Below are 17713 nucleotides of genomic sequence, written 5' to 3'. Positions count from 1 at the left end.
CTCGCAGGGCGGAGTCCTTAATTCAGGGCCGCATTGGCTCGCACCGCTCGGCGTACTTGCTGGATCAGCCGTCGCTGCTCTTGCGACGACTAGTCTAAGCTGTGCTTGCGGGTCTAAGCATGGTCAGCGAAGTCTCCCAGGAGGAAGGTGAAGAAGAAGGAATAGAGGAATAAGCCGGACGGTATGGGCATTCCCAGGTGCAGTGATATTCTGTGGGCTTTGCTCAAAAGTAGGGACAGTATAAATGATATTGTGTGATATGGAAGAGGTGTATATAAAAGAGACAGGGGAATGAACTAGTTTGTAGCTGTCGCCACGCGACGGCACCTTCTCCGCTAAGGGAATGGTGTGGTGGGGGGAACTGTGTCCTGCTATCTCTGTAATGTTGTGCAGTTTCGGTGTAGTTCTGTGGTTCTGTCGGTGCGTCGTCTGGGTTGGGCAGTTCTTCCGATGACGCCCGGTTGGCAAGATCTCTGGCTACAGAATTAGCACGTTCATTATCATGGGGAGAGGCGTGCCCAGATGTCCAGACTATATGCACCCTGTGTAATGCTATGGGGTGTAGTGATGTAAGAAGGCGGCTTGTGTTGGGTGACACCATCATTTTTGACAAAGTCCTGCTGGCGGTTTGTGAATCAGTGATTACTGTGATGGGTTCACCCGGTGCCGGTATAGTTGAAGCGTATACGATGGCTAGGGCGAGAGCAGCCTCTTCCACCGTGCCACTGACATGTCTTGTGCGTGGCCAAAGCCCTCAGAGTGTTTGGGCTATCTCGTACGACTAGACACAGTACACATATCTGTGGGTACCTGGCCATGTCGGTGTATAGGACTGATGTGTCAATGTGACCGATGTGTCAGTGCCAGAGTCGGGCCAGGGCTTGCACTCTTGCCTGTCTCCGGTCATTATGGCGGCCACGTGAATTTTGTTTTGAATGCTAAGCGCAAGAAGCGTGTGGTCTTCCTGTTGTGGTTTTCTTGGTGTTTCGTTTCCTAGCTGGGATAGAATGAGGCACCCCTGCCTTGTTCGTTCGAGGTGTTGTAACCCCTTGTTTCCTGCCGAATCATTTACGCCTTCCATGGTGCGCTGATGAGCGCCCTTTTTCTCAATGTAAGGTTCCTAAATATTTACCATTACTATTCCGGCTTTTCGATTTATAGCCTTTCCTTCTTTTGTAACAAAAAAACAAAGAAATGACCGTTCTATCCTTTCTTCGCCCCTTCACCTACTAACGCAAAAATTTTCTCGAGCTCTGCCTCTGTCTTTTCGATGTCTGCTATTATCGTTTGGGGTTGTTCATTTTCTCCGCAGCCACAGGGCAATCTGAGCTGCACTTCAAAAATTTATCGAGCTTTTATGAGGGTATGTTGCTAGAGCTGCCTCCTATGGTGCATTGTTCTTATCTGAAATTTTTGGTTGCAAGTTATATTTATGACTGCGTATTTACTTATTTTCTTGCAAAGCTGTGCCAGTTAATTTTCCGTATGTTTTCTTTAATGTTCTTTGCAAATTTTGGCGTCAGTATATAGTCTGATTTCACACTGTGTGAGCGATCACCCTGGTGGGTATGTGCCATGGTTTTCGAGCTCAGCATCAGCGTCAGCATGCGTCGCCGAACGAAGGCTATTTTTTATGGCATTGCATATTGTGCCTTTGTGTCCGTCACCCTGAAAGTGGAGGTGTCCTACATGCGCGGCGTGTTCTCGCGAATGGAACTGCACTACAGCGGTCTGCTCCTAGAACTTCCCGGTTGCAAATTCCCAAAGTACAGCGCGTTCCACTGGACGATGCGCTTGGTCTCCCTCGTTGAACGGTCCCCATCGCAAAGGTTGTGCTCGAAACCAGCGGTCGTGTACCTCTCCGGCAGCACCCTTATGCTGGACAGACGCCTGCTTCACGAACGGTATGGACTCGTAGCCGAGCAGCTCACTTGTGCCTCTCGTGAGATCTCGAGGCAGACGGGAGCCATGACTCCGGACAACCTCTACTTCAAGACAACGCAGCAGCCGGTCAGATTTGGAGAAGTGCTGAGTGGAGAGTACATCGAAGTTTCTTGCGGAACTAATTCCACCGCCCTCTTCAAGGAGTATTTTATGATGCCGCGTAAAAATAAAGGAGACCAGGCTTCATATACTGGTCAACTAAGCATCCTAGTTTTAGGGCTAGACTCTACTTCCAGGCTAAATTTTAACCGTCGCTTGAAAAAGACGCGGCGCTACTTGACGACCGAATTGAACTCATTCGAATTCCTCGGCTACAACAAAGTAGGAGAAAACTCGTTTCCGAACCAAATGCCGTTGCTAACAGGTATGTCTGGTCCTAATGTTCTCAGCATCTACCAAGACGCCTACTTTGATTCGCTGCCGCACCTGTGGAGCGCATTTAGTACGCGAGGCTACAGAACTCTTTTTCTGGAGGAAATGGCTCACGCTGGCTTGTTCACATTTCCGGATCTTAAGGGCTTCGTGAATCCGCCTGCCGACCACTACCCTAGGCCCATCGCCCTGGCGATAGACGCGGAGGAGAAGTCATCATTCTGCGCCGGCTCGAGGCTCAAGACTGGCGTTTACCTGGACTACGTTCGAGATGTGCTCAGCATGGAGAACAAGCTATTCGCGTACGTCTGGATAAGCGACGTCCCGCATGAGAATCACACTCACCTCACCATTCTGGACGATCCGCTGGAGGGCTTTCTCAGGGATTTAACGTCGCTGGGTGTCTTGGAGAGGACGGCCCTGCTCTTCCTCAGCGACCACGGCGTCCGCTACGGCTCTATCCGACTGACCGAAGCTGGCCGCCACGAGGACTTAACACCGTTCGCTTTCCTGGCGCTTCCAGCTTGGTTCTTGCGTGAACACCCAGAAGCGGCCGTGCAGCTGGAGGTGAACCAGCGTCGGCTCGTCACGGCGTACGACTTCCACGCCACGCTGCTTTCGCTGGCCGATCTTCCGTTGCTGCGCGCCAAGCCCACACTCAAGGGCCTCAGCCTGGTGGGCCCTGTGCCTGCACAGAGGAGCTGTGGCGACGCGTTCGTTCCGGACCACTTCTGCGCTTGTCTTGGCGCCCGAGGTCGTGTGAAGAATGCCGCGCAGGCGGAGGCGCTTGGGCGTTTTGGTGTGGCGTACATCAACGCTAAAGCCGGGTTTCATTTCCCGCGTCTATGCCGCCTCTGGTCCCTCGCATCTGTGGACGAAGCGGAGGTCCTCGGCGGTGATGTTGCCGGCAAGGTGCTGTTCCGATTGAAGCTAACCACGACCCCGATGGCTCACTTCGAGGTATACGGAAAGATAAGGAACTCTACGTACGACGCCCGCTGGGTTGTTTTCGTCCAGAGGTTGGACAAGTACAGTAACGAGACCAAGTGCTTGCCCTTGAGTCGATGGCAGCATCTGTGCAGGTGCAAGTAGGAAACTGCTGGTCGCATTTAATGAACTCTTAATAAGTATAAATTGTAACGCTATCGTTTGTACTGAAATTGTTTACTGACGCGTTGACCAGGTCACGATGCATGAACTGTCTGCATTATGAGATCAAGTAATATATTCTGGACCTTTACAGACTTCAAATGAATTGAGAAGTCTTCTTGCAGTGTTCGTGTTAACCAATTTTTTTTAACCGGTATAGCCATTATGGTTTAAATTTTCATTTGAGAAATAATGACATTAGTAAGAGTAATATCTATATTTGTTTCTAGATAGGTATACCTCGATAATTCAAGGCACAATTATATGGAAACGCAGAGTTCTGCAAATCGAATGCAATTATCCATACCTCAAGATACAGTCGTACACGTTAAATAAATACTGTGAATTAATATATGCTCAGAAACCTGCACGTTACTCATGTTAGGAAGGAAGTAGGTTGCGCAGAGCAATAAATTCTCTGGCACAATCTCAAGGTCCGCACGCCTTATAACTCTAAGATGGTTCCGGACGGCAATTAGCACGACCCCGCCGAATTTAACATGCTCATAATACAAGTGGTTACATCTATGAACTGTGTTTTCCAGTGAAAAAAAATTCTTGGACAGTAAGTCGTTGCGAAGCCAAGTTTTAGTTAAGCATATAACATGGTATGAACAGGCTAGCACATTCTCGTAGAAATAGGAGGATCTCGTGCGTAGACCACGTACATTTTGTTAAAGAACGGAGCACTTTATTAACGAGGTTAGAAAAGAAATTACGTTATTCTGTTTCCGAGATTCCGGGATTCATCATGCCTGCCAGAGAAAAGCATGAAAAGGCGACCTTTCGGCCAATGTCTGCCGAGTTGACCTTTTTCGAAGTCGTTTTTTGTTCACTGTGACCCGGAAGGAAGCGTAACTCTCGTGCTTCGCTTTGAGCTTTTGGCAGTCAACATTTTTCTGCATAGCACTGATTTCATCGCAAGCCGTCGAAGGGGCCAAGCGCGACACGAAAAGCGAACGCCTTCCCTGCACAGAACCAGCGTGCTGGAAGTACTTGCCTCCATCGACGGCTTCTCCCTCGTCTTGGGCCGGAACTGAATACGTTGTAAGCCTAGACGCACATTTGCTTCCCGCGATGATCCACTCACTAGAGCGGGTGCCGATTTGACGCTGGGCTGTTCACGTACCGACGCGAAGTCGATGGATAGGACAGGTAGACTTGCGGCGCGGGACCAAAGGGACATAGGTGAAGGCGCCAAAGGAAGCCATTCGTTTCTGTCACATTGCTGCTGCGCACATTTTCGCAATAGCTCTGTGTCTCGCGCCAGGCGCAAGCGAAGGCTGTCGTTGTCCTTTTTCAGATCAAGAACCACTTGTGAGTTACACAATTTTGTCGCACAGGGCCTGCACGACGACACGAAGTTGGCCGCAGGCTTTATCCCAGGCGGTGACGTCTTGGTACAGCGGGGCACTTACAGCCGGCACAAAGAGCCCTATACTGTCGCACCCGTTGCGTCTAGTATACTGAGAGCACTCGTATGTGCTCGATTCCGTGGACATGTATAGATCATACTCTTCGTAAACGATGTTCGAGCGCTTGCAGTGAAACCGGCGGCCACAAGGCCCACAGCATCGGAGAAATTGTTGTCGACTGAAGAACGGCTGCGAGCACAAATCGCACTAGTCCTTTGAACCCGTCATGGCATGTCAGCACAACAAACAGCCGTACATGCGCAAAGTTGGCGGAATCGGGGAGCATGGCAAGAACGTGTCCGCGATCCTTCAGTACCCAGCACTGAATGCACCTTGCATGTGCCGCGGTGTTGACATAAGCCCAAGTCCCGCAAAACTTTTGGCTGAGGCAGCACTCCAAGAAGAGTGAACAAATAGTCGCCGGATGATTTTCTTGCCCTTCATTGCCACAACTGGGGTTGCATTAACCGCTTTGAAGCTAGAATTACCTTTGGAAGAAACAAATGGCAATTGGCAGGCTTAAATTTTGAAAGCGCTCATATTGGGGCATATGGTGATGCATGTATGAGCGAGACGTCACTGTCACTGTCAAAGAAAGAAATAAATTTTTTTTTACAGATGCATTAGTAGTACAGTGCACCTTAGTAACAGAAAGCATTTGGTATTTTTTTCTTTGTTTTCGCTATTGCTGTTCATTTATTAACTCTTTGGGTGGGCACACGTTCTGTGACATAAACTGCCGGTTGCGTGGGAGTCGCTCTCTCGCTGAAATAAATCGTTGTTAGAAGTTAGTCAGTGGGCCTGGTTTTTCCTCTGCGCCCATCTACTAGAGTTGTGCTACACTTAACGCTTTCCTAATGACATACCAATGAGCCGAAATCACAACCTTGATAGACAAAAGGAACGTCAGCGTTCCTCTTGTTGTTTCCTATCAAGTATATGGCTCCTACCGGTTATGGTGGACTGGCAAAGAAATGGATGGATTATTTCAATTTATAATGAACAATAAGTGAAATTTCTTTTCCCTTTCGTACAAAGGAGGAAGCCGGAGCTAAAGGCTGGATTAGGCCTGACGAAGGCCTCCGCTCCCCTGTACAGTCTGACATCAGAATAGCATAACCAAAAATATAACAACATAAATACGAAATCATGCACTTGCAAGTGTCACATGATGCAGTTATTTAAGTATACGACAGTAAAAAACGGTATTATACAAAACCAAAACCAAAATCGATAAGATATTTATTTGTTTCCTTTTTAAACATTTTGAATGAAACATCAAAATCACCATTTGTCGACATTTTATTGATAGTCGCATGGCAGTTACTTGATAATTTAATTTTTATTTGCCACAGTTAGTACGAGTCTTGGTGGATTTGTTTTCGAAAATAGTATGCATCATTAGACAAAGTATTGCTTTGAGAGTAAGGTTTGTTGGCTGTCATATGCAGCAGCAAACTAAAAAGGTAGACTTGGTTCGCTCTAAGCATATCGTAACTGCGAAACAACGGCAACATGGAAAAATCTTTTGGTCTGCCATAGCAAACATGAATGCACCGCAAAGCTCTCTTTTGCAGTACAAGTAGCTTCTGATAGTTAGTGGTCATAGTTGTTTCCCATACTAGAATACAATAGGTTAACTTAAATTATACAAGCGCATAATACACCTGCAGTCTCAACCACACGGGTACCAGTTTAGCTACTTAGTAAAGTCAGCCAACACTTTTATTTATTTCAGATGCTAATTTTGATACATCTGTGTTATGGAACCAGACACCGAGAAATTTAATGCAATCAACCTCATGTATTAATACGTGTCGAAATTGAATGTTGACCTTATAAAAGTCAGCAGTATTAATTGGCCTAAAATAATATAGCTGGTTTTGGACAAATTTAACAAAAACATGTATTGTAGGCAGGATTGTAAGTTATCTAAGTACCTGTTTATCACAGCCTCAGCTTGGGCAAGAGATTTGGCTGTAAGGAATATGTTCGTGTCATCAGCATACATAATCATGTCATGAGAACCTGGTAGTTTGGTAATGTCATTGATATACATTAAAAACAGTAGTGGTCCTAATACCTGAGGGACTCTTCAAGTCACAGTCAGTCGGTTAGATGAAACGTCATTCACCCGTATGTATTGTATCCTATGACGTAAATTATTCTGCACCAAGATAAGTGTAATACTACGTACACCCTGAAGAAGACAACTCCATTTGTCGAAACGTTGGCTCCTGCTTTCACCTCCTTCTCGTTTTGCTCACGTACACCATAGAAATTTAATGTATGTACCAGAATACCGTGCTGTACGCAGTCGAACGCCTTCCCAGAATACAAGAATAGACAAACTGCTTGTGCTCTATATATTCAAGTATTTTATCCTTAATAAGGAATAATGCTTGCTCTGCGGAATTTTTCTTCACATAACTGTGCTCGGAAACAGATATCAGGTAGTGCCTAATTAAAAAAAAACATTCAAGCCTGCAATTTACGACTCCTTCAAATACTTTAGAAAATTCTGGCAACCTAGAGATTGGTCGGTGGTTTGACATTTCCATTTAATTACCACCTTTGTATATTGGACAGACCTTGGCTATTTTTAGGTCATCGGGAAACACGCCAGTAGTAAACATTAGATTAGCAAAATAAGAATACGTCAGGTATTAAAGGCGCAACGACCTTGATGGGAACAGATCTTATATCATCATGGTACGCAGATACATCATTTTTAACTTGTTAATTAAAGTCACTGTTTCCTGAGAGGAAGTGGGCAAACAAAACAGAGACATCGATAAGGAAGTAATATTGTTATTAAATGCATTGTCAGCTTCAGATGTATAACCGAGTGGTTTACCAAGATTGACAACGTACTTACTAAAAGCGCAGGCTAATTCATAATCAGACAACTTTCCATCTGGCGTACTGATCTCGTTCAGCACAACATTATCTTTTCCTTTTATTAGAATAGTTTCTTCTCTCCATACTTTACCACTGTCGTTTTGGATTCTTATGAAGCGCTCGATAAAATATGTTGTTTTTGCTGTCTTTAATTTCTTATTCAGTTGATTTCGATACTGTTTATACTCCTTTAGAAGGTTGGGATTCCGACTCTGATTAAAAAGGTGGTACATCTTGTTCTCAGTGCAAGTATTTGCGTGTAAATCTTCGTTAATCCATGGTTTCCTGTACTTCTTCCTGTTTAATCTTCTTCTGATTAGTGGGAAAGCAGTATTATAGGCGTCTAAAAACTTCCTAATCAATTCTGGGTACGCCTTAATTACGCCACCAATTATTGTATATGTTATGCCAATTTGTATTCCAAACGAGGTATCGAATTTCTTGAGATTTTTATCATTTATTTCCCGCGTTATATATATATCAACTGTGGCCATGGGTTTGTGCACTCTGTTGATATAACAAAAATAGGAATATGATCACTAATGTCTGAACTCAGTAAGCCAGATTCAAATTACATATACAATGCTTAAGAAGGGGGGTAAACCGAGGGGGGCCGGTTTTTATTAGTCATATCATAAGAAGCCAACAAACACTGACACCAAGGACAGCATAGGGGAAATTACTTCTGTTTAATAAATGAAATAAAGAAACGATAAGTTAATGGAAATGAACGTGGGTGAAAAAAACACAGACATCGATAAAAAAGTAATAGTGTTATTAAATGCATTGTCAGCTTCAGGTGCATCACCGAACGGTTTACCAACATTGACAAAGTACTTGTTAAAAGCACATGCGAAGGCTGTGGGATCGTACCTCCCCTGCGGCAAGTTGTTTTTTTCATCCACTTTGATTTCCATTAATTTATCGTTTCTTTATTTCATTTAGTAAGCACAAGTAATTTCCTCTATGTTGTACTTGGTGTCAGTGTTTGTTGGCTTCTTATTATATGGTGCAACGCTTGTAACACAAGCATATCAAAAGGGTGGCTGTATCAATATTAATTCTAGTAGGCAAAGTTCTCTGATTGGAACATACTAAAAATTAAACAACAGTGTTGAAATCTCTAGTGTTCTTACCGTCATGCAATAGATCTACATCAACATCACCAGTAAGTAGAAATGGAAGAGCGGTAGAATTCAAGCTTTCAAGCAATTTTTCAAGAAAATCAAGAAAGTATCGCTTATTTCCAGTCGGTGGCATATAAATTGCCACGGCAATTATATTGGGCAGTGATACAGTTAAAGATTCAACATTGGGACTCATTATTGATCAGTCGCCAAGAACAGAATGCGGGTAGCAGCTTTTACCATATACAGCAAGGCCTTCACCTCTTCCGCTGGGACGTAGGTGATCATTATATGCGTAGTTATTGAAATGAAGACGGTCATCATGTGCGAGCAACCAACTCTCAGTAGATACTAACGCATCAAATTTTGTTGTTAATGAGGTAAAAAAGTGATCAAGGCCGTCACCGTTGTTTTTGATGCTTCTTAAGTTAAAGTGGATAACAGACAGCTCCCGCTGCCGCTTACAGAATTTAGCGATAAAAGACTCAGGGTTGTACCGAGAACAAGCCGGTATTTGGAACGTGACCATGATCGTTTAAACGAAAAATGAGGCAACTATTGTGATATCTTGCGCAAATCACCCTCATCGGCAGTCCTAATGACATTGGAAGATTCGTTCTTTCCGGCGAAAATCTTGCCCCTGCTCGTCCAAACGATTTTCCTAGACTTTTCTTCCTTGCGGGCAATCGCGGCTCCCAGTAGTTGCTTATTAGCATGAGTTAAGTGCTCGTTGACATACATTCGATCAGATTCAGGTAGTCCCAGCATCTCATTTGTGATCTGACGTTTTCTAGCCTTCGCAAGGACCGCCTGTCGCTTATCACGGCGCACGAAACGAACGATAATGTTGCTCTCGCCCGTCACTCGTGTTGTTATCTTGTGACATGTGCCAATGTCAGCAGCACAAAGTAGTTCGTCAATGACTTCGCCAAGTCTTTTTATGACATTAGCATTGTCCACTGACTTGACGCCCTTAAGCTCTAATTATTCAAACGGCTTTATTGTTCCAGCTCATCGACTCGTTGCGCTAGCTGCTTGTTTTCTTTGTTGAGAGCTTCGTTACTTTTTATCAGGGCGCTGAGTTCCTGCCTCAAAACTTTCAACTCTGTGTTAATCGCCTTGGTTTCATCACAAGCGTCGCTGCTAAACTTCACACTTTCTTTGACAGAGCGCGTTTCAAGTCTCATGTCAAGCTTGAAATCATCCAGGGCTTTCACTAAATCCTTTGACATTGTCGCAAACAGAATTCAATGCAAATAAAACACAGAAGCACAATGCAATGCAAATGTAATGAAAGCGTGATAAAGCTCGCTAGCGGTGCGCAAAGACTTATAGCGTATGCAGGGAAAACTAGCTCACCTGCAAGAAGCAGAAGAATTAGTCTGGTGCCTATTCCTCGCGCACCGGTGCCAGACTTTGTCTACGCGCTGAGCTGACAGCCCTTTTATAGCAGCCGAAGCCGGTGACGTCTTGCTAAGGGGTTCTTGTGACAGAGCGCCACGTCACAGAGAAGCAGCGGCTGTCAGGCTCCGAACTTGCGTCGCAGTGCGTGCCGAATCTGTCCTGCCGAATCTGTCCAGTGTGTGCTGAACCTTGTCGATCGCTCCACCATTGCAAGAAGCAGAAGAATCAGTCTGGTGCTTATTGCTCGCGCACCGCTGCCAAACTGTTTCCGAATATATCTTGTCATTATATATATATATGTAGTCATATCATGAGAAGCCAACAAACACTGACACCAAGGACAACATAGGGGAAATTACTTGTGCTTAATAAAATGAAAATAAGGAAACGATCTATAAATTATTGGAAGTAAAAGGGGATGAAAAAACAACTCGCCGCAGTTGGGAAGCGAGCCCACAACCTTCGCATTTCCCGTGCGATGTTAATCAAAAACGGGCCCCTTGGTTAACCCCCTTTCTTCTCGTTTATATATATATATATATATATATATATATATATATATATATATATATATATATATATATATATATATATATATATATAAACGATCGCGATCGAATGAATAATCATTAATTCAATCATTTAATTTAAAGGTGCTACAAAAAGAGATAGAATTTAAAAGGGCATTGGGTTGCATTCCACAAGAAATTTTTCGACAGTGGAGCAATCGTCGATGTGGCTAGATCCCAAAAAGGAGGCCCAAACGAAAGAATAACAGATTCTGTTAAGCCCAGGCCAAGTCTTCAAAAAGGCATTCCCAATGCTCCATTGCATGTTTAATACTGTCATAGGCTTTACATATATTTAAGGTTACTAAACTCGCATACTGTCTTTTTTCTTTTGTACCGGGCAATGTTACTGCGACTTTCAAGGTTTACATGCGCGTGCCATATTGAATGACCAGGTCTAAATTCAATTTGACAGGGACTAAATTGATTTTCATTAATAAACTCTATTATATGCCCATGAAGCACATTTTCAATAAGTTTCACTATATTTGATGTTAACGTAATCGGTCTTGTGTTGTCGATAGTATACCCTGCCCCTTGCTTTTTAAGTAAAGGAATGATTTTGTGTGTGTGCTTTCTTCTTTCTCAAAAGCGCTGAAACAAGCCAAAATTTCAGCGTCGGCAACTGCAGGTCATCACTGCCCCATAAAAGTTACGATTAAATGTTCTCAGCAGTTGACATTTCTCCACCCCCTTCAAAAACAGAAAAAGAAGCAAGCTAAAGAAACAATAACACTTAACGCCTTCTATCAGGCATGTGTCGGTGACTACATCTTCTTAGTATATTTTCTTATATCTTATTTCTTTTATAAAGAAAGCAAGCAAGCAAGAAAGAAGGCATCTTATTTTTAGAGCTCTTACAGTGACACTGTATCTTTTTTTTTATTTGCACAATTTACGTTGAAAGCGCGACGACGTCAATGACGAGACGCGGGACACCGCTCGTGAGGGGAGTTGGAAAGACTCGAGCCCCTAATTACGCGAGTTGAGGCAATGGTCGTTCTTTTCCGGCAAGCGTGCCGTGAAGTTAGTAAGTGCCCATTGTTCTCCTGCTTCAGAAAAGAAGTATGGAATGTTGCTTCAAGGGTTGTTATTCTTTCTTTCTTCAGGTCGCATTTAGTCACCTCCGGAAGACACCTATCCAAGTGCATGTTCTTTTTTTTTTTTCCTTTACGTATGTGGGAGGGGGGCGGGTCTTTGGTGGACGCGGTTTCCAAGGTTCGCTGCGTGAATTCACGCTCGTCGATGGCTTCATTGCTGTCTCTCCTTAGCGCTGGAAGACGTAAGAAGGGCGACACAAGGTGGCAAGCATTAGCAATTGCGAATGACAATTACCGCTCGCTACCCGCCGTGGTGGCTTAGCGGCTGTGGTGTTGGGCTGCTAAGCACGAGGTCGCGGTATCGAATCCCACCCACGGTGGCCGCATTTCAATGGGGGCGAAATGCGAAAGCACCCGTGTGCACGCTAAAGAACCCCAGGCGGTTCAAATTTGCGGAGCCCCGCACTACGGCGTGCCTCATAATCAGAAAGTGGTTTTGGCACGTAAAACCCGATATTTTTTTATTAACACTCACTATCAAGGAAAAGCCGGAGTACTGGTTGGCCCGTATTTTTGTTTCCGTGTCTGGTTACTTGGCTGATGTGGTTTAACGTTCCAAAGCAGCGCAGTAGCAGTGAAAGGCGTCGTACTGGAGTGCTCCACTCCAAGAGGTTGTTTAGCGTTCGCCTAAAAGCGTGGTGCATAAGCGATTTCCTACCGCCTCTCGATCGCAATGTTCTCGCTGGGGCGCCGCAATAGAAACTGCGGCCTCGTGTTGAGAAACCGAAGGCCACAACCATTGAGAAACTGCGGCGTGGTTTGCCTTTGTGCACGTATAGGCCTAGTGAATGATCGAGCAGGCTGGTCCTTTTGAACTTCAAGCGTCACTTTTGGTGCTTTTCTTTTGTTTGTTTCTGTGTTTTCGTATTTGTGATTAGGCTGTTTTTATATGTAAATACTTACGTGGCTCCATGTTCACGCTACCTTAACGTTCATTTCAGATTCGTACTAATGTGCATGTAAACGCGTACATCGCACACACTGGGCCGCCGCAAAGCATGCAGCACAAGTACGCAGTGCTACGTCCGCTATACTTAATAGTTGCCTGCAGTGAGGAGATTACATTTGCTTTCCCAAGGTTACAGTGAGGAGGGCAGAGATGGGCCCGCTTCTAGCGTGTTTGGTTTTATTGAAGCACAACACAAACACGGCGACAATGCTCGTTAGTTCGCTGATAAGTACCACAGGACAGTGTAAAATAACGCATTTCGGAGTGTCATGATGAGGAGAGGGAAAAACAAAATGGAAGTATAATGGTAGACAGATTGCAGCTCATGTTCTTCAAAAAACATTATGCTTGGCACATGGCGCCTTATGCACTTTGCATGACCCACTGTGTCTGGATCATAACGGGAAGTTCGTACGAGGCCGCTTCTTCGTGATATGTGGTTGTCCTGTCGGAGCTCGGTATTTGTCGGAACTCACGCAAAGAAGTCGTCAAAAATGGGAAAAAGGTAGCACGATCAGGAAAACCTGGGTTCCGGAGAAAACTTCAGCATTTATTAACTCAGATAGCTATATACACCCTGGAACATGCAAGAAAGGTGCACGATTTTCGGATAATCGGATATCGGTAGCCTGATTATACAGCGTATAATCACCAAAGGAATAATCTCCCTGGCCTTCACAAATTTATGTGACAACAACGACTGAAGGCGCACCGACCAGTACAGTCGGACTGTCCTTGTTGTAACCTGGTCACTGGACTATTCACTTCTGCTAAAAAGCAAAAAAAAGAAAGAAAGAAAGAAGAACAAACGAAAGAAGCTATGGCTGTAGTTCGGTCCAAGTTCGGTGACCCTCTCATAGACGACAGCGTTTAGGATAAGGGCGCACGTCCTGAAATGCTCTAGGGAATCTTGTAGTGCTATTTACAAAAAAATTGATTGAAGTAACTGTTTAACAAAAATTTCGGAATGCTCAAAAAGAAAAAAACCACCGTGATCTTCAAATGTAAATTCAGAAGTATAAACTAAAGAAGTTAAGTTCTTGCAGCATGCAGCGTAATATCTGTGTCGCAGGTACGCTCTCGATGAACATTGAGCGCTATCGACGCAGCGAAGTTATTTCGCTTGTTAGTGAGGACGAACAGCCGCTGCAGTGGAGCGGATTGATTTACTCATCTCGGGGGCAACTCAGTGCGATGCTGCTGCGACATTTATTTCACCGGCGACTATGGACTATAGAATATATAGAGAAATACATATTAATGGACACAAAGTGCCCATTAATATGAAACGCGTGACAGGGTTATCAGTTTGAATATAAAACATTGCAAAAAGAAATTCGCGACGGATAGATAGAACGTCACCCACCACCAGCGCTAAATCCGCAACTGAAGGGTATTTTGGCGCACTCAATAAACAATCCCCAATTTACACAAGACACGGGTTTCCGCACTCTTCTGATTCAGTTAATGTCAAGAAAATATGTTCTACAGAAACAACGTTTCTTTGTCTTACAAACCTGTTGAAGTTTGGTTTCCTTGCTTTTATCTCTCTCTTCGTTAACAATGTTTTTCTTTTCTTCGCAAATGTGGTATGCTTCGACCATTTTTGGGAGGTCTGATATTTACGCCTGAATACAATCTTCGTGTTCGCGAAAGTGTTGCCGTCTGCGGCAACTATTTTCACGTGCATATTTGTGCTTATTTATATATAGCTGTATATGCATCAACAAACCCTCTATTGGTGAGTTCGGCACTGGTGGTGTATGCCTTTCTAGCTGTCCGTCCTGGTTTTTGCGTGCGTCGTATCAAATCCAAAGTGACGCATTAATGATTTGCCCAGTCAAAGTTTTATGACAGGGTTATGTCCTGCGAGAAGTTGCACAGGTGCTGCGTCTGCTGTTTTTGCGGTGGCTGTATGCTGCAGAAGTCGCCCTCTTAAAAGTTCACTATCGAAGCTGCGGTCTTGTCCAGTTGCATGACTGGAACCTCACTTTAGGAGCCGCTTGATTTGTATCTCTAAACCCCACAGAGAACAGAGTGGTGCAGCACTGGGACTGAAGCTCGGTGGTTGTTGCTCCCGCGCGCCCTGTAGTAGCTGAGCAGAACTGTGACGCCGCGTGGCGGCAGCGATCACACAGGGTCGCCGCGTTTCCTGAACCAGACGCGCAGTCCTCCCCTCGCCTTCAGGACGACCTCGTAGGCTTGTTTCACTTCTTCGAGCGGCTGCGTCGACTCCACCGTGTATTTGGAGAGCAGCTTCGCCAACAAGACCTTCGCTTCCACCATCACAAATTTCTGCCCTGTTGAGGGGAAACAGCGTTAGGGAAGAAGAGTAAGAACAGTTCGGAAAATACATTCATGCACACGTGACAGAGGGACACAGAGCCGCATAACCCTTAAGCCATTATAGCAGCAGGAAAGAAAAGGAAGGTGAACGACAGAACGACCCTTTCCCATTTTCATGTCATCTGCCGGCCAATCGGAAAGCAGATACGCATACTGAACGCTGCCAAGAAGACACAGGGATAAATTAGCATCTGTCATTGACAGTTCGATAATAATGTCATGGCATTTCTTTGCTTAATACGCGTCAAAACTGGTCTAACTTTTTTAACGAGATTTCAACAAATGTTCAAGCGTAAGGCACCGTTCTGGTTCACCACACCGAAACGACCACACAAAGATGGACTACAGGAACAGACTACAGACGTACGCCAGGCTGACAATATATATATATATATATATATATATATATATATATATATATATATATATATATATATATATATATATATATATATATATGAATGAAAGAGACGACGAACCTTTTGGAAGACGTATTTGATCTTTTCGACTGGTGGACCAGCCTTCGTAAGAGTACAGTAACGCATGAACAACATATACACAGTTTTAAAAGCACCGTATCAAGAGCAGAGGGCGCACAATCTGTGCTGACTAGAACTTACACTGCGCATCATGCATCATTATCAATGACACGCATATTGGAATACAAAACATGAAATGCGCATGTGTTCAGGATACAATATACACAAACATGACTCTCAAGTAGGTGCCAACGGTTACCATGATTATGCGTAGTGAAAACTAAATGACATACTTTAGCACATGCCATCTCTAAGTGCAACCTCGAATTATCTAAAAATTGAGGTGTTAAGCGTACAACTCCAAGCCACATACGTCAAAAAGCCACATGTAAAAAAAGAGCATTGAAATTATACATGTACACTGTGTAGGAAGTATATATTTGTGCTCAATATAAAGTTAGACAGGTTAGTTTTCCTTCGTTTTCATTTATTCCGGACGAGACAATGTTAAATTTATGAATAAGGTAAGATTCGCGAAGCTCGCGGTCATGGCTAGTGAGGAATCCCGATTCAAGTATGGTTAGCTTGAGATTGTTAAATGAGTGGCCCGGCATGTTAACATGTTTCGAGAGTGGTAGGTTTGGTTGGGATTTGGCATACGATCTGTCGTTAAGTGGATTCTGAAAGGTGTTTCAGTCTGGCCTATGTATTGCATGTGGCAAGTGCTGCGCTCGGGCAAGTACACTATGTTACATAAATCACAGTTTAAACTGCCGTTAATTGTAGTTAATTTCCTTAATCTCAAACTGACTATTGTGAACATGAAATATATATATATATATATATATATATATATATATATATATATATATATATATATATATATATATATATATATATATATATATATATATATATATATATATATATATATATATATATGTCAGAGCTTTGGACGCGAGTTTTCATATCCTTCGGAAGTACTTACTAAGGGTCTGCTATATATCTCACGGCCTCCTTCAAACAGCAGCTACATTCGAGCATCGTCGTGGCTATGTGACGGCTCCCACGCAGGCTGCCTTCAATTACTGCGGCCGCAGCTTTCAACACCGAATCCGTGCAAATTACTGACCTGCAACGCGGAACCTCTATACAATGCCACGCGAGAAAAATGAATTGAGGATTACTCGTCAAAAAAGAAGCACGCGTGCATATAGGTTGTTGTGCACTCGAATGGGGTATGCAAGGTATTATTTATACTACAGTCATTCCTTATTACGTTTACAGTTGATTCGGGGCTCCAACACACCATGCGTTGCATTTAAATTTGATATCGATAGCGCCGTCGCACGTTGGCCTTCACTGCTGCATTAAATTCGTTGCGGAATTCCCCCTAACAGCTGCGCTGTAAAGTCAAGAAAGTTGCTTTTTCCTGTAACATTTGACGACTTCTATAAATTTCGTTTCTTACAAAAAGCTAAAAGCAGTGGCTACTTTTGCTGTAGTACCACAGCAATCTGTAAGAGTTGGGATCGGGCATGTCAAAAGTGAGAGCTGGCCCATGTGGTCGTCCGATTCACCCACGCTAAGGAATTCGTTGAAGGGAGGAACGTGGAGTACTGGGCTTATTTGCAATATCTACAGGAAAAGTGGAGAACATTACATCGCATCAGTCTAACGTGACCGAAGTGAAGCGCACCGAGGAGCCGAAAAAGTTCGCTAAAACCCCTCTGTCCTCCCTAGATCCCTAGGACAAGGAAACTGCCGTCCAACCTTCGTCGGACCGGATCGTCCAAAGTCGTCGAAGGCTGAGGGCGAGGGTTCGCGCAATCACTGCCGCACCTTTTCTCACTGAACACGCAGAAAGAAGGGGAGCTTCGTAGACAGGGGTTGTCACGCTTGACTCAAGCCGACGCGTCTTGGTTCCTGGAGTGACTCCGCAGTTAGCTGGAGCGTTT

General features: G+C 44.2%; 2 protein-coding genes across 5 annotated transcripts in view; one reads left to right on the top strand and one right to left on the bottom strand.

The window, feature by feature from the left end:
• Positions 1–1593: 1593 nt before the first annotated feature.
• Positions 1594–3567, top strand: LOC135902489 (uncharacterized). Its single transcript, XM_065432598.1, has one exon. It carries the CDS (start codon positions 1606–1608, stop codon positions 3406–3408), a length of 1803 nt encoding a protein of 600 aa, XP_065288670.1. The 5' UTR covers positions 1594–1605; the 3' UTR covers positions 3409–3567.
• A 9892-nt stretch (positions 3568–13459) lies between these two features.
• The window catches only part of LOC135902447 (cytochrome P450 4V2-like), a 160504-nt gene continuing 156250 nt past the window's right edge, over positions 13460–17713 (bottom strand). For all 4 annotated transcript variants that reach the window (XM_065432528.2, XM_065432527.2, XM_070537807.1 and 1 more), the window contains one exon: positions 13460–15230. In XM_065432528.2, coding sequence (XP_065288600.1) covers positions 15061–15230 — 170 coding nt within the window. In that variant the 3' untranslated portion in view covers positions 13460–15060. The remainder of the gene's footprint in view (positions 15231–17713) is intronic.

The sequence above is a fragment of the Dermacentor albipictus genome, chromosome 4, assembly GCF_038994185.2.
Source record: "Dermacentor albipictus isolate Rhodes 1998 colony chromosome 4, USDA_Dalb.pri_finalv2, whole genome shotgun sequence".
NCBI classification, from domain to species: Eukaryota; Metazoa; Arthropoda; class Arachnida; order Ixodida; family Ixodidae; genus Dermacentor; species Dermacentor albipictus.
This window is presented reverse-complemented; position numbering and strand designations above follow the sequence as displayed.

Excerpts from the sequence above, each read along its gene's own strand:
- LOC135902489 (XM_065432598.1), top strand. The coding sequence starts at position 1,606 with ATGCGTCGCCGAACGAAGGCTATTTTTTATGGCATTGCATATTGTGCC.